Source organism: Apodemus sylvaticus, chromosome 17 (genome assembly GCF_947179515.1).
Source record: "Apodemus sylvaticus chromosome 17, mApoSyl1.1, whole genome shotgun sequence".
NCBI lineage: Eukaryota > Metazoa > Chordata > Mammalia > Rodentia > Muridae > Apodemus > Apodemus sylvaticus.
This window is the reverse complement of record NC_067488.1, coordinates 49,080,775-49,101,281: the sequence shown is the minus strand read 5'-3', so window position 1 is coordinate 49,101,281 and position 20,507 is coordinate 49,080,775. Positions and strand designations below refer to the sequence as shown.

At 52.9% G+C, this 20,507-nt stretch overlaps 1 protein-coding gene across 1 annotated transcript in view; it reads right to left on the bottom strand.

Moving 5' to 3' along the window:
- Cacna1i (calcium voltage-gated channel subunit alpha1 I) overlaps positions 1–20,507 on the bottom strand; it is a 97,133-nt gene that overhangs the window by 50,444 nt on the left and 26,182 nt on the right. Inside the window, exon 4 of the mRNA XM_052160663.1 lies at positions 10,561–10,658. Within this exon, the coding sequence (XP_052016623.1) occupies positions 10,561–10,658 (98 nt within the window). The remainder of the gene's footprint in view (positions 1–10,560; positions 10,659–20,507) is intronic.

Sequence of the window (20,507 nt, the reverse complement as noted above, 5' to 3'; positions counted from 1 at the left end):
ACATCCAGGGCCGCGCTCAGCACCTCATGTTGCTTTACATCTAGCCTCCAACATGGGAACGAGGGGTGTTTAGTTTACTAGGGGAGACAAGGAAACAAGACATGTCCCCACGTGATCCCCAAAATGGACCAACTGCAAGCCTTCCTGGGGCTGCGATCATTCATTCACGTTTGCACACATGCATTCATTTATCGAGCCACAGATTGCCAAGAATTTCCCTCAGCGCTCACAGCCCAGCAGCAGGGTCCAGAGACAGTGGTGCTATTGGACCATTGCAAAGCACACATTTGTGGGGAGGATGAAGGGGAGCCTGGCCCTACAGGACATAGAGTCTGCCAGAGAGGCCGAGGGGAAGTATAGCCTGCAAACACGCTTAGCTGCCAGGCCAGGCCTGGGATTGCTGGAGAGGAGTCCAATGAGTTGGGTCGGGGAGGATGATGACTAATCAAAGGCCCGTGTCACTGTCACCACTGTCACCAGCAGATCTCAAAGCAGTCAGTCCTTGACTGGCTCTGCTCTGAAAATGCCCTCCTAGGGTCCATGCAGAGGCAATGGGTGGAGACCAGGCACTGGACCAGACTACCTTGAGGAGGCCACAGGCTCCTCTCCGCGTGCGGCTCACTAACTAGCTCCATGCCAGCCAGGCTGCTCCTGGCTGCTCCCAAGGGTGGCCTTTGTTGTTCAATTAATTACATTTCCCTTGTTCTCCAGGATATTGAAATTCTGGGCTGTCAGCTCCTTTCCCTGAACAGCAGCCCTCTCTCTCTCTCCCTCTGCTTCTTTGCCGCCCAGGGGCCCAGCTCCTCCTCAGGGTTCCTCTCTAGGGCCTGGGGAGTCCCGGGACCACAGAGCCAAGGTGTAATTAGGGAACTAGGAACTTAGCACAAATTGAATTCATCCATGGCTGCCCAGGGAATTGAGACCACGGGATCAGGAGTCAGGAAATGCTCCAAAGAGCTACCTAGCTAAGCCTTCTTTTACACGCTTGGTATAGTAAAGTAGCCAAGACGGGTAGGTGCTGATGCTCTTCCGCCAGTACCCTGGCGCTAGGCACGTGAGAACGAGAAGGTAGGAGGGGCAAGAAGCAGAGGCACAGACAGAGCAATAGAAAGAAATGGAGATGGGGAAGATGAGACCTTGGGTAAGAAGACGGGACGGAGGGACAGTGGGACGGAGGGACAGAGGGACAGAGAGAAGGGCACATGCATGGGAGGAAGAGCCGCCATCAGACTTCTCTCTCTCCGTGCTCTATCTCCTCCTCCAGGCAGCCTCCCCCCGGGTGACCATCCTCTAGCACAGCTGCCCCCTCACAGCCTCCCTCTCCGAGGCTGGGCTTACTCTGAAGGCCTTCAGCCTAGGTCAGGAGCCAGGTGGCCTGTGATGTCAGTAGCCCCAAGAGTCTAGCTAAGGGCCTGTTCCCCAGCCAAGAAGGGACAGAGGACACAGGGTATCTGCCTTAGACCCGCCCCTGGTGGCAGCCAGCACAGATCAGATGAAGGTTCTAGTCCCAGCTGGGAAGAAAGATATACCCATCCTAGGGCCACAGAACCCTCACACGCAAGCAGTTCCCACTGTACTAAGTATTCAATTCAAGAGCATGTATACACCACACACACACACACACACACACACACACACACACACACTACTACTACTACTCCTCTTCTTCTTCCTTTTCCTCTTCTTCTTCTTCCTCCCCCCACCTCCTCCTCCTCCTCCTTTTCTTCCTCTTCTTCAACTCGGCCCACAGTCCATTCAAAACATCTCTATCAGGACAGCCCCGGGTCCACTCCCAGAGGCAGCCCCAGCCTGTACCACTGTATCCTCTGCAGACCCAGCTTCCTGCATCCCTCCAGGCCAGCACACACTCAGAAGGGCATCTCACACCTTGGGTTCTCCTGATCTTGGATCTCCTCTTCTGGTCCCTGGGAATGGGCTGGTGCCTCACTTGAGCCCACTCATTCCCAGTCGCAGTACCTATGACCCTGAAGGACTTCTGTAGGTTCAGGGCTCCACTGCCCTGAATCTAGCTTCTGAACCCAGGCAAGTCTGCTTGCAAGGCCCGCATTCTCCAGTCCTGCCCGGCACCTGCCCAGAGCCACAGCCCCTCAGGACACAACAGAATGAAAGGCTGATAGGTGGGGCCTAGAGAGATGCCTCACCAGTTTGGAACACATCTGCTCTTACAGAAAACGGGGTTTGATTCCCAGCACCCACACGGCAGTTCCCCCATCATCTTTAACTCCAGTTCCATGGGCTCTGATGCCCACTCTGGCCTTTATAGGAATCTGGCATACACATGGAGTACAGGCATATATGCAGGCAAAACACCCATACAAACGAAAGGAACAAATAAGAATTTAAAAAGAGGCCTGGAGAGATGGCTCAATAGTTAAAAGCACTGACTACTCTTCCAAAGGTCCTGAGTTCAATTCCCAGCAACCACATGGTGTCTCACAACCATTTGCAATGTGATCTGATACCCTCTTCTGGTATGTCTGAAGGAAACTCATATATATTACTCATATATATTAAATAAGTAAATAAATAAATAGATCTTTTAAAAATTAAAGAGAGATTGATAGGTGAATAGATGTTTCCTTTTACCTCTACCATCTACTGATAGCAAGCAGGAAGCCTGTCACCACCATATGGTGTTCTTGGCCCCAGGGACTCATCAGCTTTAAAAATCAAACCAGACAAGGCTAGATGTGGTGGCAAATATTTGTAATTTCTCCACTTAGGGTAGATGAGAGAGAATTGCCTAAAATTTGAGGCCAGGCTGAGCTGCAGAGGAAAATCCTGTCTCGAAAGTCAATTAACTAATTAATTAGAATAAAATGAAATTGGAAAAAACAAATTTCCCTTCCTTGTGAAGAACATATAAGATCAGACAAGCCTGGTAAGTCTGTAGATCTGTCCGTTTGTCCATATGTCACTAACTATGGAGGTGGGCAAGCCAGGAAACGGAGGGGCTGCCTGATGGGGTCAGGGAACCAGAAAAGCCAGAGTATGCTGAGGAAGGAGGTAAAGAGTCATGTCCGCACTAATGAAGTCCAGGCAGCAGGGATGGCCAGGCGTAGAGAGCAGAGCAGGCTGGGCCAGAAGAGGCCACAGGGAAACAGCTCACAGGATCCTGTGCAAATACCCAGTAAATGCTATCACATGAGCCCATACCACATGGAGGACAGGCTCGTAGGCTCGGCCACCAGGAAGGCAGTGATGGGAAGGTATAATGGCTGGGATGGGAATCAGGAGGAATGGGCTCCCCACTGAACCTCACTGGTGAGGCTGCCCCAGCCACTTGAGGCCTCCTTCACGGTTCGTCAGCAGTTCGTCACTGGGCATCTGATCCATCTGTCCCTGTGAGCCTTGCCTGTCCACACCTGCCACTAGGATAAGCTAAAGGACAGAGGTGCTGGGTCCAGATGACACAGAGCGGTGTGGATGCACAGGGAGGGTCCTGGTGATACCAGGAAGGTGAGATCAAGAGATGCAGCATAGACGTGGGAGGAAGGAAATCGTCAGGGATAGCTTGAAGGTTTGGGGTCACAGAGCAGCTACCCATCTAGACATGTGGGATTTGGGGTCCCTGACCATCCTTTTAGAATGGCTTCATTGGGGCTAAGAGTGTGGGGTTCAGGAGAGAAAGATCTGATCTAGGACTGCAATGATAGTAGTGGCATGCAGGGGAGGGAGGTGTGGTCTAGATGGCATCAAAACTGCCAGGAAGGGCAATGAATACAACAGCTCCATCCCAACCCTAAGAGACGGAGATCCCAGAGCAGCCCCTCGGCTGCCAGAGAGCCTGAGAGGCCCCATGGTGGCCATGGAGGAGACAGCGAGAGGGAGATTCACTTCCTAATAGGTGTTTCCTCCCCAGGCCCAAGGTGCTCCGCAGACAGGGGCTGTCAACCCAGATTAGCTCGGCTACTCTGCCAGGCTAACTCAACCAGAAAACACGGGACAAGTGCCAGCCTCAGCCGGGACACAACCCACCTGCTGGGGGGCGGGAGGGACGGCAGAGAAAGAGGTGTGCCACGGGTGTGGCCTGGCCCCCAAGACTGCACGCTTTCTTATCCAGCCAGGTTGGCGGAGGGCACAGAGCAGCCAGGAAAGGAAAGTGCTGAGCGCAAGGACAAGCCGTCTGCTGTCCTGTTGTTGCCAAGCCAACTAATCAGAGGCACAACAGGGGCCGGGGAGGCCAGCCCAGGCAGCAGACGGTCGGACTGCCAGGGTCACAATTCCTGGCAGCAGCCCAGCCTGGAAGGAGCCTATAGATTGAAGACAGATCCCGAGTCCCAGAGCAACTTGTCTTCTTCATTCCACAGGCCCTGAGTCCCTCCACCAGAGTAGTGTGTGTCCATTTTCTGTGGATGCTCTCACCTACAGTGTCCCAAGCAATGCTCATTCTCCCAAGGTGCTGTCACCCTCCTCTGTGAGGTCTCCTCAAAGAATTTGCAGTGCCTTAGCCCTGACCCCTGGACTCTGGCCCACCACCTGGGGCTCAGGTGTCAGCTGATGGTGAGGGGTACAGATGAATCTTTTTGACCAATACCTGCCTCTGGTGTAGAGGACCCAAACAATACTACTTCAAATGAAGAGCAATCAGGAGACCGATACACAGTCTTACTCCTACCCACTGTGTCCTGTCCAGCCATCTTCCAGATTCCTAGAACACAACTCAGTATTTGACCTGAACTGACTGCCCTAGCCCCACACCCTGGCATGTCCCACAATCTCTTTACGTTCCCAGCAGATAACTAGTCAGATGTTCTCCACACTGCTCTTCAGAGAAGGTAGCAGTTCTTGGCAGTAGAGTCCTTGCCTCATCTCTCCAACTTTCTCTCCTCCTTTCTCCCTGCCTTCTGCAGGTTGCAGGGCCTATTTACCCCACCCCCAGGAGGAGACAGTCCTGGTAGAGACCAAGGATAGGCAGCCCTGGAACTCCAGATGTGCCAGGGAACAGTCCACTCAAAGCATTCCTTCTGACTCAAGCCAAGGAACCACATACTCCCAGAGAAGAAAACAAAATGTCTATGTTGGCTCTGTCCCACAACTTCTCTTTCTCCCAGACCCTGTCCCAAATAAAACTCTCTAGGTCCTTCTAGGAAAGACCCCTGGGTCTTCCTGTCTCTTCTCAACACAGTTGGCCAGACAGTGATCAAGATGGCCAAAGTGCTTGATGAATTCCAGTCATTTATCGATAAACCCCAGATGTGAGCCACCCACTCCCATCATATTCCTTTGTCTTCAGATCCTCCAACAAGGGACTGGAGTTAACAGTAGCAATCTCCATCCTGTGGTGCAGTCAGAATGATGTGGTGCCCATGGAGGTGGATGATGGGTAATAACCCAAGCAGTCAGATACAGGGAGTCCTCACCCCTCCCAACATGCAGTTCCCTGCCCTGCCGCACCAGCTCCAGAACACATCACATCAGTAGGATGCTCTCTGTGCAGGAATACTCACCCATACCCTGAGCCCTCTGAGTCCTCCATGGACTCTTCTAAAGCCAGCCTCTACAAAGATGTCCCCAAGTCCCCACACCTTCAACCCAGAATCGGTGCTTTACTGCTCACCGCTGACATTCTGCAGGAAGTTCTTCATGCACACTGTGCCACTGCCGCCACCCAGCAGGATGGAGATCTGTAATATTAACTCCGCTTTCGAGTCAGAGGATTAAAAGACAGAGGGCGTGAGGCTTGCTGGGATCCCAGGACAGGGTGAGCTGAATTAGAACCTTGGGCTGACAGTACAGTGGAGAGACCTATAGCTTGGAGCTCCCAGCTACGATGTAACATTGTTTCCACTCCTTCCATGGGTATCTTGAAGTATCTTCTCCATTCCGGACAGACAACTCAGACCAACCCAGGGTTCTTTGTGGGAAGGTAGAGTGTGATAGAGCCTGTGATGCTACGCCCAGGCACAACTCAACCCCCTGGAGGTTGCGCAGAGTCCTCCAAGCAAACATACTTTCAACAGCCTAGCTTGGTGTGCAACGGCTGGACGCAGTAGCGTGGGCTGGCTCCATGCTCCCGAGTGACTGCCCAAGTTTCTAACTGGAGGAGAAGGCAACATTTCACTTTGAAAGGACTCAACCAATGGAGCTCAGGGAAACACTGTGGTAACTTGGGAGTTGGGGTATAGACAGAGGCAGGCCCAGAGGGGACATGGCCTTGTAGATAATTCAGTCCCATCATGCCAAGGCCCAGAGAGGAGCAGTAACTAATAACAGGTTGAACAGTAAAGAACCAGAACTCAGACCCTGCCTCCCTCCTCAACCATCTCCCGTCCTCTGTCTTCTTTCCCTTATCCACCAAAGGCCGGAGCTAAGGACAGAGCTGCAGGGAGCTGAATGGACACACTTTGTACCCTGACTTCTGGGACCCCTTCCTATACTATACGAAGCTGAGAACCACATAGCTAATTCAACCTCTCCTCTGCTCTGTGCCAGTGGGGAAACTGAGGCCCATGTTACAACAAAGTGGAGAACAGGACTTGCACTCTCTGACCCCAAGCTGGGTCTTTCTGGATAATCAAGTTAAGACTCTATGCTATGCTGCATTTTTTAAGGTTCAGGTAACCCTGACTCCTTGATTGCCCAATTAATTACTGATAATTGGACTGCCTAAGGCTGACTCTCTAGCTTGCCATCTAGTGGTGAAACAGAGATCTGCAGGCTACTGCTGAACACATCCCAAGGCAGACACAACTGAAGAGCCCAGGACCCCCATTAGGTCACTCATTACCTAGTGACTCCTAGTGGAAGACAGGACAACTAGGGACAAAGGAGCCTCGCCCAAAGAATCAGGGGCTGAGTTGTTGGACTTCAGGGATCTCCATTTTCTAACTGTCCTGTACCCTCGGGTTTACTTACTAAAGAAGGTAAATTTAAGCCGGGAGGTGATGAGGCACGCCTTTAATCCCAGCTCTTGGGAAGCAAAGGCAGGTGGATCTCTGAGTTCAAGACCAGCCTGGTCTACAGAGTGAGTTCCAGGACAGATAGGGCTATGTACATACCCTGTCAGAGGAGAAAGAAGAAAAGGAGGAGGGAGAAGGGAGGAGGAGGAGGAGGGAGAAGGAGGAAGAGGAGGGAGGAAGGAAGAAGGAGAAAGGAGGAGAAGGGGGAAGGAGGAGGAGAAGGAGGAGGAGGAGGAGTTGTTTATCCTAAGGTCTTTTTTGTGGAATGTAGCTGCTTTCTCAGTCTGAAGGTATTTTGGATCCTGGGGGTTCTCAGCATCTCCACAATGCTGAGCACTGAGAAAGAGAGAGAGAGGTGACTGTCAGCTAAGAGGGCATCTGAGGATTCCCTGGGGGGCCATTAGCTGATAGAAGGTCCCAGAGCAAGGCTTGGAGCCTCCCTCAGTTATCTGTGCCCAGAGCTTCGATAATTGGAACTTGCAGGAACATTGGGATGCTAGGCTCAAGACTGACCCCTGCTCTTCTCCAGAGAACAGGCAAGCTGGTGCTTGGGACAGGGAGAAACCACCTCAGTCCCAAAGCCACTTAACAAGCTCTGTACAGAGCCAGCCAGGGATCTGGGGAACTTGGAGAGATAGAGTGGCCAGGTTTCTATATTTGTTCACAAGTGACAGACACCCTAATGTGCCACACATGCATTTACACACACATGTAGACATTCACATGTTATGTACATGTGATCTCCTATGAATACATGTGGATCTCCATATCCACACACCTGCCCAGAAACCATCTAGCAGAAAGACCCACACCCTGCATGTCTGTCCAGTCCCTTTGAGCCTACTCCCATTCACGAACATTCCTTCATACAGCTATGCCATGCTTGCCAGATCCCAGGCCTGATGGAGACCATGGCATGAGATCCTGTACAAACGCCCTTGTGGAGAATGCCCTGCCACATGCCCCTCGCCTCCAAAGTGACCCGGCCTGTAGGCTCCATCCTAGGAACACGACTGGAGATGAAGGCAGCCACCCCTGCCATCCCAAAGACGGAAATAGAAGCAATACAGGCAGGGCAATAAGAGATGGGCCCCTGCTCTATGCTGAGTCTCTCTCTCAGTGGCTCAGAGCTAATGCTAAAGACTCTCAGACCTGCGCTGACTCAGGAGTACCTCCTCCTGTCTCTCTGCCCAACCTTAGCCATTGTTTCCCTGAGATACCAGAAAAGCTTTGGAGACCAGCTCACCCCCACACTCCTGACACAGCCGTGTCTGAAAGAAACACTGTCCTGTTGACCTCTCTAGTCACTCCAGACTCAACCCCACTCCCTGTCCCCTGAAGCAGCCTGTGACTGAGATTCCTAATAGTCAGAGGCTGGTGACTTCTAGACCTTTGCTCCAGGCATGGCTCCCTCCCCTTTTCCTCCATTGCAGCTAACTCCCAGGTTTTCAGGGTCTCAGCTCAGATGCCCCGCCCCAACCCCACGTCCTGAGCTTCACAGAACCCATGGCACCCCTCTCTGTGCCTGAGCATCTCTGTGGTCCTTCTCAGGAGGACGGGTCAATGTGTTTATTGAGGATGCAGGTCTCACGTGGGTTTGAGATGCAGGTCTCACGTGGGTTTGAGGGGTTCCTCCCACAGTTCTAGGCACTGAGTGGCTGAAATCCACCATGTGTTGGGCTGAGGGAATGGCTCAGTGGGTAAAGTGCTCGCCTTTTAACCATGAGGACCAGAGTTCTAATCACCAGGATCCATGTAAGGTCAGGTTGTGTATGCTAAGGGCCTGCCTGTAATTACAGCCCTCGGAAGGAAGAGAGAGAGCTAACTGGCTAGCCACAGCAGCGGCACCACTGAGCCCTGGGTTCAATTAAGAAGCTGTGTCTCAAAGAGCAATGTTGACAGTGATCAAGGATGATTTTTTTTAAACATCAATGTCAAGCCTCTATGCAATCGGGAATATGTGCGAACACACACATGCAAATGTACATACACACATGCACACACACATGCACGTGAAAGAAAGAAAAGAACCAACACCTCCTGGCCTTCCCAAATAGACCTAGAATTTCCAAGCTTATGTCCCTACCTCTTCTCACTCCTAACAAAGGGCGATGGAGGAGGCCTCCTACATCTGCTACTCTCTGGCAGTGCGTCCTCAAGGAGGGAACCATGACTGTGAGGCTGTTTCTTCATTTCCCCCAAATAAGAATAGCTCAGATCCCTCCCTGGGTAAATGTAAGGCTCAAACATCAGGGGAATATAGACTGGGAAATAAAGAGCAGACCTCAGGGCTTGTAGCTTCAAGGCGACCTCTCAGTATAAGGTGGGTATGGGGTAGATAGGCAGGTATATAGGTGGGTAGGTGGGAAGAAACCAGGTGGACAGGTAGGAAAGTGGGGTGAATAGGTAGATGAGTAGATAGATAGATAGGTAGATAGATAGATAGATAGATAGATAGATAGATAGATAATGAGAGGGTAGTATTAAATGGGATAGACAGACAGATGAGTGGATGGGAGGATGGACAGATGGATGAAAGGACAGGTGGTAGGTACTTGGGTGGATGGACACAAGAACACATGCACAGACAGGTGAGTGAATGAGTAATAGTCCACGAACAGGTGAGTGGGTAGGTGTAGGGTGCGCTGTGTGAAGGTCGTCTTTGTATTACACAATTTTTAATTCTGTACTGGCAGAGAACTGAGTGCCGTCTGGATTTTGGTATTGTTATTCTTGTGGTTTGTCACCTGCCTTTGTAAACATACACCTTCCTCACATGCTGATTGGTTTAGTAAAGAGCTGGCAGCCAACAGCTGGGCAGGAAAGGGAAGGGGGGGACTTCTGGTCTGAGTGAGGGTCTCTGAAAGAATAATCTAGGTGGGGAAGATTTGCCAGCAGGACACAAAGGAGGTCGGATGTACTGGGAGAGGGAGTGGGGGTGGGGGGGTAACAGATCACACAGTGGGCTGTGGACAAGAATAATAGGGTTAATTAAATTAAATGCGCTGGCTGGGAGGTCACCTAAGCTAAAACAATGTCATTATTCTATGACAATCTGTGTCATCATTCATCAGCTGACAGGTCCAAGAAGCCTGGCGATAGATGGGTGTGTGGGGATGAGTGGATGGACGGATGGACGGACGGACGGACGGATGGATGCAAGAACAGATGAGTAGAAGGGTGGGTGGGTAGGTGGATGGACTGACAAGTGTGTGGATGTGTGGAAAGGCAGGTGGCAAAGGTGTAATGTCCTACGCATGATGAGCAGGTGACAGACTCCAATTCTAAGCCTGCAGGGTTGGCTTCCCAATGATGCGCTTAGCTCGCTCTTGCTCGGCTAACCACGCTCTTTTCTTACACAGGCCCCTCTGACAGCCTACGTAGACCACCCCCAAGGAACCTTTTACCCCAGAACAGTTGGTCTTCCCAAGTGCTGAAATCCAAGTTATCTGAGGACTCAGAGGCGTCTGGACCCACCCCCAGCACCTCTGGGTCCCACGTGCTGGCTCATGAGTCCAATGGGAGCCAAGTGACATCTGAGTATGGTTCTGGCCAAGGAAGGGACTGATGTGTCTTCTCTGAGTGAATAAATAGGTCCAGCTGAGCGGGGAGTGCCAGGTGGGCGGGGAGGACTCACTGGGAACACGGTTGATGGCTTTAAGAGGTCTCAGGACACGCACAGTGCGAATGGCTGACAGGTTGATGTTCTGCAGGTCCAGAGAGTACTCGACCATCCTATGGAGAGAGGAGAGAGTGAGGAACAGTATAGAAAAGATGCAGGACCAGGTCCCAAGCTAGGGCCACCCAGCCACCCACAGTCCCTAGAAGAGTAAGGAAAGGACCAAAATCCAGCCGTGATGTTCCCCTGGGCTCAGTCTCCTCTGCAAGCAAGATTAGCAAAAGCAAGAGCCCACCTGTCACAAGGACTTAGCGGGTATCATCTGGGGCAGGAGTGGAAGGAACAGAGACGGGTCCCTACTGTAGAGCCAGCACCATGCTAGGTGGCTCTCACTTTCCAGACCCTAGCCATCTGACCCGTGACCTGTATCAGTCCCGCTTCCAAAACTTCTCGTCCAATGTGGATGCTTGGCCATCAGATTAAACCTAGAGAGGTGAGGGACCTCAGGCTGACACCACACAGAACCTGGGTGTCACTAGTATCAAAAAATGGTTTTATAAAGCCTCCATAGGCCTCCACAGATAAGGGCCTAAGAGGGGCCCACCACAGCAGGGGCCAAAGCCCCAGTAAGAAAGCAAGATATAACAGATAGAGCCAAACATCCTATGGAGCTAGCCTCCTCTCCACCCCTCCTTGAGCTAGCCTGGGCATCCTATGGCACATCTCCAAGACATTGGCAGGTGTGCTGTGTTCTTTGGACTCTAGAAAGCCCTGAACAGCTCAACTACCAACTCAGGCTCAGAGATGCTCTGCAGACGAAGACCTTTCCTCGGGTCTCTTCTGCCTGGAGAAACTGCCCTACTTTTGTGATAGAACCACTATGCACAGCCCTGGAGCACTAGAAGCTTCCCCACATCGAGTCCAGAATGCACCAGAGCAGTGTCAGTTCTGTGGACTCAAAATGTCTCAGCCCCAGATTTGTTGGGGAAAGGCGACTCAAAAGAGAGAGCCTTAGAGCTGCCCTGGTCCCCTCGTCAGCCTCACCCCCACATCCTACTCCCCATTCCACTTGTAGTGCTTGGCTGGTGGTCCCCTCTTCCAGGGAGCCTTCCCAGATCTCCCACAGGGCAGATCTTGATGACCCACGCGACAGTCCACGCACCAGTCAGAGGCTACTTCCTGAGACACCACTGCCCACTCCCCCACAACCAACCTCAGGTAGACAGAGGCTCAGTAGACCCTCCCCCATCCCACCCCGGCTCCAGCAAGGCTGCCAGCTCCACCTGTCACCAGTGTGGGCGGGAAATGAAGGCTTTCTTACACACCCAATAAACCTGTCCAACTGTTGTGAGCCACTGCCCCCTCCTGCGCCTGAGGAGTAATTGAGCGAAAGCTGCCTCACCTGAGATGCCCCGTCCATCCCCTCCCCCACTCTTGTCCATACCTCGCTCTCTGGCAGGCTCCTCTCTGTGTGCACAACCCCCACATGTGCACACCTGAGCTCACTCATTCACACACACACACACACACACACACACATACACACAGAGGATCCTACTTTAGCCTAAATTCAGACAAGGGTGACCTCAAAAATGTTTCGGAGATTAGAATCAGAGACGACGATCTGAGGAAGGGAGGGGAGGAGGAGGAAGAGGAGAAGGCGCAGGGCAGTGGCCAGCAGAGTGGATGAGACAGAGGCCTGGGCATGGGAGAGGACAAGAGGGCTGAGCAGGCAGTAGGGAGTGGGCTGCGTGAGGATTCCATACGTGGGTGAGTCAGACTGTCATCTTTATATTGTGAAGAAGAGCTCTCGCCAGCAGCTGGGGGATGCTTGTGACGGAGGCACTGTGGGGGCGGCACATGCTCACAAGAGCGCGTGTGTGTGTGCACACACACACACACACTGAGCACGGGAAGCCACCCTACAGCACTCACTCACTCCAGAGACCTTTCTCCTGCCTACCCAGCCTCTCAGGGTGTGGTCGTGGGGAGGTGCAGAGTACATTCTGCTGTGGGTGTAGAACAGGGACTCCCCATGGACTGTGCCAAGATCCATGTGGCACAGCTGCCTGGCTCAGGACAGAGGGGACCTAGAGCCATTCTCACCCCTATGAAATATCAAAACAAAAAAAAAAATGCAAGCTTGAGAGATGGGGGTAAACAAAAAATCAGGGGCTGTTTGAGGGCTCTGTCTTGCCAGTTCTTTGTGTTCTCCCGCCTGAGGCCCCCACATTTGAATGCAGCCACTATTCTGAACCTGTGTCCTTTAACCTTGGAGAGAGCCCTGTTCTAGAGCAGCCTCAGCAAGGGGATCCTCAGGACACCTCAGTCCCTGACTCCAGGCCCCTCATAGCCACCCGCACCACCATCTCCCTTCCAGAAGCCCCAGGTCCACAGCCTGACTATGGGCACTGAGCAAAGCACTGGCCTGGGCGGTTCAGCTTCTTGGAGAGAAACTGCTCTCTTACATTGTCTTCTGTAACCGAGGAGATGAGACAGTCTCCCTGGATCCTGGATGCGCTGTGGGCTGTGGCCGGATATCACCAAGGCCCACGATTGCCCGGTGGGTAAACAACAGTTTCTAAATGCATCCTCATGGTAGGAAGCTGATCGGACTCACGGGCTGACTTCAGGCTCAGCAACCCCTGTACTCTGGTTCCCTAGAAGAACCAAAGCAGCCAGAGCCCAGCAGTGTGTGAGGACCCTCAAAGCCAAGATGGAGCAGACTTAGAGAGGCACTGCGCACTAATCCAGCCCCTTCCCTCTACCCTGGAGCTCACCCTCCAGGTCTTCAGGCAGGCCTACGCCCTTGCAGACAACTGCAAAATCTTCTGAGACCCCCATCAGTGCATCCCTCAGGCTCTCCATTTAAAAAAAAAAAAAAAAAAAAAAAAAAAAACAAGCCCTACCTCAGTAGAACTTCTGGTAGAATTTAATATCAAAATCTGAATTCCAAGCTTCCTGACAGCCAATCGAAAATGGAAAAATGTGATATTACCAAGTTCTTAGCAACATGAACTAACTAGACACGGTGGGGCTTCCCGCAGCTGGTTTCTCCTAAACCTTCTACGTCCCCTGGGCCTACTGGGACATTCTGCTGCATCTGTTTCCTGTCTCACAGTGGACAGTCTAAATTCATTGGGTGCACGAGAAGCACATATTTGATGTAGTGATCTCAATGCACTTAGTGGATAAGAAGCACACATTAGGTGCACAGTGGAGAACCCAGAGGCTCCCATTCTTCCCTGAGGGGACGAGGTCAGAAAGGATGCTGGACAGTCGTGGGAGTGTCAGGGGAGAACACTTGACTGGCAGTCAGGAACTGTGTGTTTAAGTCTCTGCCTTGGGAACCTCACTGTCCTGACAGAGACTCTTGCACCAGCAAGTCCAACCTGGGACAGCACTGACATCTCCACTGTCCCTGCTGAGACAGCATCTCACCATCCCTGTCTCCTGACACCTCTGTCTCCTGACAGCCGCGACAGCCTCCCTTCTGTTCTCCTGTCTCCTGCTTTCCCCTCCCCCTAGCCAACCATATCACATCACCACACCTAAACCTCAGAGGGAGGTGTGCTTGCTTAAAAACTTTCTGCGGCTCCCTCTGTTCTTGGGGAAAGACCCAAACTCCCCACCACCACCACCATAGCCTTCAAGGCCCTCCACTGCCTGGCCTTGCTCTTACCTTCAGGGTACCTTAGACACACACACACACACACCTCTCTCCGGGACATGAGCCTCCCCCTCCTCTGCTCTTCCATGAAGGCTCCTCACCAAGTGCAAAATTTCGCCACCACCCCCTGTTCTGACTCTGTCCTCACAGTCCACGCGCCCTGGGGAGATGGGTTCCCCTCTCTGGAGCCAGGGACTCTGTTCAGTTACTCACCGTGGAAAGGGAGGAGAAGCGAACTGTAGGGATGGGCAGTTCGGGGAGGTCTAGGTATGAGCCCCACCCAGGAGCTCCGAGAGACCACAGGGATATCTGGGAACTGTAGTAGCAACACTGGGCTGCAGCACAGGGCAGAGCCTGCCTAGTGCGAGTCTGTGAGATTCTGGGATCCATTTTCAGCATGGGGTGCAGGGAGGTAGGCCGACAGCAACAGCGCCCCACACACCCCCTGAGGCACTGGGCACACCCATCTCCCTGCCTCTGACCTTCATGCCAGCTTTACCTGCTGCCCACACCCTGGAGACACTCAGGGGAATCCACCGAAATGTGAACAATACCACCCACTCTGTGCCCAAGGTCACCCGAAATGACAAAAGCCATCCCCTCCTCCTGTCACCCTGAAAGCAGTCTCTGGGCCGCTGTCCTAGCTCCTAACAGGGCAAAAAGGAAGCTGCCGAGTGGGTGAGTAGCCACGGGGCTGGCTTCCCTCAGGCCCCAAGTAAGACATCAGTTTGAGGAGTGAGAAATTAATTCCTAATTACACAGTTACTTTATCACACAGCTTTGGTGCTAAAAGTCTTTAAGAGGGGAAAAAAAAAATCAACAACCCCTACCAGCTCCTGCCAGCTCCCAACCCAAGCGCCTAATTGGGTAAGGCAATTTTGCCTTAAAGAAGCACTTCCACCCTTGGCCCACCCAAGAGAAGGCGTCCGAGCTTGGCCTCGGCTGTCCTCCCTGAGTGGCTAGACTGAGGTGGGAGCCAGGTCAGGAGAAAGCAGAGAGGAGGGTGAGGAGGACTCTTCAGGGCACCTCTCAAGCTCTGAGGAGAAGCCCAGGACTGCTCAGAAGGAGACATGTCCCCCTGGCTTGGTCACTATCATGGGGTCAGAATGGGCATACAGCCCCAGGTTGTCCCTGAAGGTAATCCAGACCTGAGAGGAGCCTCCCCTCCCCTCATATACGTGCTGAGGGCCATTTTGCCTCAGTGTGGCCTGAGGATTGCACAAACATGGAAGGCCAAACAAGAACTGCAGGGGCAGGGTTCTGGGCCGGAGCAGCCTGCCTTCCATTCTGCCTAGTTTCTTCCCTTGAGGCTTGAGGGGTTGGGAGCCTAGAGGCCTTGGGTTTCTGCCACCTGCCACTCAGTCCTGGCAGGCTGGGAAGGGCCTCCTAAGCCCTGAGAAGCCACCAAGTAGACACACACATGCCCTAGTAAACTCTCTCCCACAGTCAGATTACCATACCTACCATCTGCAGAAGACACTAAGGCTCAGAGAACACCCAGAGGGCACAGCTAGGTGTGGAAGGACCTACCCCTACCCCCACCTCATCACAGCTCACGAGCTCCCGCCTCGACTGGCTCAGTGACCACAATCCACTACATACAGCAAGGGGGAGGCGGCCAGCATCCCTGGAGGCAGTGTGGCCCAATGATCAGAGTGCGTTCCTGGGTTCCAGTCCCAGCTCACCCTCAGGACACCCCAAGTGACCTTGAGAGTGACAAGTCAGTGGAAATGAATTCTAACATAGATTCAGGGCCTAAAACAGGATCTGGCCTGAACACCATGAGTTTCCTTAGCTTCTTAAGTCTACTCTTAAGTCACATATACCCAGACAGAAAGAAGCAAGAGAGGCCAGGCTGTAATTCTTGAAGCCCTCTGGCCTCACCCCCAGCATTGGCCATTGCCCGTTATACTCCAATGTTAGGCAATAGCTCCGGTTCTCAATGTGTTCCGGGTCCCTTTCAGTCTGGTCCTTGTATCTGAAGAACCCTTCCTGGCTTTCCCAGGCCCACCACCAAACAGAGCTGAGCTCTCCTGTCTGGTGTCCTGCTCTTTTCTGTCCTCTGCTGCTTACTCGGCATGTCCCAGATCCTCAGAGATTCCTCAGGGTCCCAGCCAGCCCCACCCCCACCCCAGCACTGAGCCCAGGCAGGCTCCCTGTTTGTCAAATAAACACCTTGAGGGACAAACTGAATAAAAGAGCTTGTGGGGCCAAAGAAGCAACATGAGGTGCCTGGGGTGCATCTTCCTAGGAAACACCCGGTCTGAGGCGGGTATCTGTGCTTCCTTCCTCAATATCTACAAGAGGCCTGTGAGGCTTTTCCTTAAAATGTAGAACATGGACTTCTCAGCAAGGGTGGGGATGGCGGATCATCCGTCAGGAGGCGGCTGGACGAGACAACTAGACCGTCAGCCTGGGATGCTAGCCTGACACCCAGCACACAGTAGGGGTGTTGGTGGAGAGAGTGCAGGGAAGAGAGGAGCAAAGGATGAAGTCACCATGGGAACAAGAGGTAGGCTCTTGACCCGGTTCCTTAACCATCGAGGTTTTCCTCATTGCTGTCGTTAGTTTCTATTCCTTCCGGAGTTGTGTGTTAAAATTCTAATGCCCAAAAGCTTGGAACGAGGAGGCGGGGTCCTCGGGGCTCAATGGATTGAAACTGGTGCCCTTGCAGATTAAACCAAACAACTATTCACCCCCTCACCCCCATGAGGATGTACCAAGGAAAGCATCTGCAAGCTTGACCTTGGACTCCCAGTCTCTAGAATTAGGGAATGGTTGTCTGTTGTCCTTAACAGTAGTTCCCGGCACCCAACCAGCCGGTGGCAGCTCCTTCAGATTGCCCATACTGAGATACCCACAGTTCCTCACACAAAGTCTCCCCGATCCAGGAGGCTGGGGGTTGGTAAAGCCCTTTTCCAGGAGGAGGAAATAAGTACAACTGAGTCAACCTGAGTTCATAGTTCAGCGGGTACAGATCCCAGGAGGGTGGGAACCGAGGTGGTCAGGAGACTCGGACCCGCTGGTCTTCATCCAGCGCTGTGCTACAAGGCCTCGACTTTGCTAGGGTCTCCTGAGACATGCAAGGTACTCAGGAAGAATGTATGCATGCTTTGGTTTGTAGACAGCCTTCCTTTGTGGCCCCTCTGCCTCAGAGTTAGGCTTATAGATACGAGCTGAGACCCACTCAGCGATGCCTGGTTGTTTGGGTCTGCATGTGTCTTTGTGTAGTGTGTTCCTGCCCCCTTCCCCCCCCCCCGCGCCCCCGTGTTCCCCATATGTGAGGTACATGCACGCATGTGAAAGCCTTTCTTGATAGCTCTTCACCCTTATTCATTGAGGCAAATTCTCTAACTGAACCTAAAGCTCACCAATAGGAATAGTCTGGCTAGCCAGCTTTCTCTGTGAATTCCATCTTGGCCTTGAGATATTTGGAATCACAGGTGAGCTGCTATGCCCACGTGGCTTTTAAAGGAGTACTGGAGTTCCAAATTCTCTAACTGCCATGCTTGTAAGGCAGGCATGTTATACACTGAGCTATCCCCAGAACATGATTTTTTTTCTTTTGTATGTGTGCTACCACTTACAATGTCTGCCTCCCTGAGCGAGCTCAGGCTGGTCTCGGTACCACCTGAGGGGGTCTGTGCTACAGGCAGGTGGGAGAAGGGTGAAAGGAAACATTTTCTCTCTGATGATTCACCTTCCTGGGTGATCAGTGATTTCCCAAGACCTTGGGGCAAGCTAATGGATTATTTTGACCTCTGAGAAGGTGACATTCTCTCATTGAGTGAACACAGGCTCAGCCATATCTGAGAAATCCCAAGGACCCCGTATATAGGGTAGTGACCTGGAGTGGGCCACAAGCTTCTGTGAGCATCCACTTCCTCATCTGCAGAGCAGCGTTAAGCTTTTGGGATCCCAGAGCTGGGAACAAGATGAAAGAGCTCAGCCCTTCAGCAAGCCAGCCATGAGCCAGCTCCTGTTACTCAAGCTTCTGGCTGTGCTCCAAAGAACCCAGGGCCAAGGGTCCCCCCTCTTATCCTCCTGGGATTCCCCCCCTTGTTCTCGAGCCATGAGGCACCAGTGGAGCTGACACCCACCAAGGAATGAACACAGAGCCCAGTCCAGCCAATCCGAGCCGGGAAGGCTCCATTCTGGGCAGAGAAGAGGACCGATGGGGAGTGCAGGGAGCTGCGGATGCCATCCTGCAGAGAGCAGCAAACCCCAGTGAGGAGAGTTAGCCCTGAAAAACCGGCAGAGCTAAGAAATGGCAGCACAGACAGGGAGGGTCATCCGTAAGGATTCTGGCACCGGCCATCATGGAAGGCAAGGCTCCTCAGCAAAAGAGCTGAGAGAATCACCGTAGGACTCTGAGGTTCCTGCCTGACTCACACCTGACCAGTGTGACTCATCAGGTAGGTCTGAGGATCTCTGGCAACTCACCCAACCCCCACCGGGGCTACCATCTTGTTTCCATGGAAACGGGCCTACACAGTGACCATCACCTGTTCTAACCAGCCGTGCGTGCTAACGAAACCAACATTTACACTCAGATTCTCACTAGAACCTTCCACGGTCCACACCCACCCAGTAATAGATCTCCACCTCACTCCAGCACCTCACCCACCAGGCAGGAAAGCAATGCCAGGAGGCCCACCTTGTCCTTGACTCAGGACCCGCCATCAGAGAGAAGGCCTACAAAGCCCCAGCGACACAGCCCACGGGGCCTCTTGGGCCTCTAGACAACTCTGGAGCTTCCCTGAGCCACACATAATACAGACACATGGAAAGACGGCTCCTCCACAGGCCCCTGGAGATCATTAATGGAGTCCGAGAACGACCCTCTGGCCACTGAGTAGAGAGGGGTCCACTGGCAGACAATGGCCTCTGAGACACTTGTATAGTCAGTGCTAACTTCCCATTCCTCAGAAGAGTATAGACCCTGCCCAGACAGCCTGGACAGAGCTATGGAGGTGGCATCCCGGGACTACAGCTTCAACAAGGACAATGACCACCAAAAATCCTCTTCTCCGATCTGACTTGACCCCCACCTAGTGGTTGCTCTTGGTGAGGTGAGCCAAAGTCAAACCTGCTTTCTGCTTCCTTTTGCCTTCCTGTAGCTAAAAGTAGCCGTGAGACTTGACTCTTGCCAAGAGCATTGGGAAAGGAAGGGATTTGGTAAAGAAAACACTGCTTTCTGACCCAAGTAGACAGGCAGAGCTGGCAGAGCCATCTCTCCGCCCTTCCATATGGCCTTCAATTCCGATAGCCATAGCTCCGGCCACTGCCTCTTGACCACGGAAGAAATGACTGGGAAATTCACAAGGATGTCAGTTAACTCCTGCATGGCAGGAGTCATGATCTCCGTCTCTTAGAGCTTCCTGTAGAGGTGACGGGAGCTGACCCTCTGAGAGCATCGGACCACCACAGCAGGACCCCTGAGTGAATGCAGACTCCTAGGTCCTACCATGCCTGATAGGCCCACATGCCTAGAGTGGGGCCCGAGAGGCTGCTCCATGACACGGCTGCTCTCTGGAGCACGGAGAGAGGCGAAGCCTGTGTGTGAAGGTTGAGGAGATCCCACATCCCAACCTGCACACTGCTGTGTCTGTCTCCCTCCTTCGACCTGTCACGCCCAGAACGCCTGGAGAGCCTTTATCCAACGGGGATGTGGCTTCTCTGTAGCCTGCAGTTAGAACGCCCCCCCTTAAGTCTCCCCTGGCCCACCACATGTATTTAAGGCAAAGATGCATACAGCAGTGGTACTGAGTAGCTAGATGCTCAGATAAAGGGGCTTGTGACCTGACCCTCCCCACCATTCCTGAGGGAAGTTGGGACAACCTCAGTCTGTGGGACCTTAGGGAAAAGAGTGCTTACATCTCCTCTGGGAAGGAATTTTAGCAGCACACGCCCTTGTCCCTCAGACAGCAGCTCTTTCCTACACAGAGGCCCTCCCTGGGATGTCTTAGTCCTCAGGTTTCAAGGACCTTCAGATTCAAAGTGCAGACACCTGCTCCTTGTTCTCATCCACCGGAAGGGACACAGAGAACAAAGAGCTGGGTCCCTCCTCCAGGGACCCCTCTGCCATGACAGCACCAGCCACCGGGCCAAGTGTGCTGTTCGGGTTTAAAGTCACCTGCTATTCATCCCAAGGTGGGAGAGACCTGGCTTGGAGGGCAAACGTGACCAGGAGACAAGCGCTCCTGGTCTTGTCTCTACAGGAGCTGCCCTTCACAGGAAAGGTGCTCTCCCCTCTGCCTCAAAGCCCTTGTCGGTGGGGGCTAGGATCCTGTCC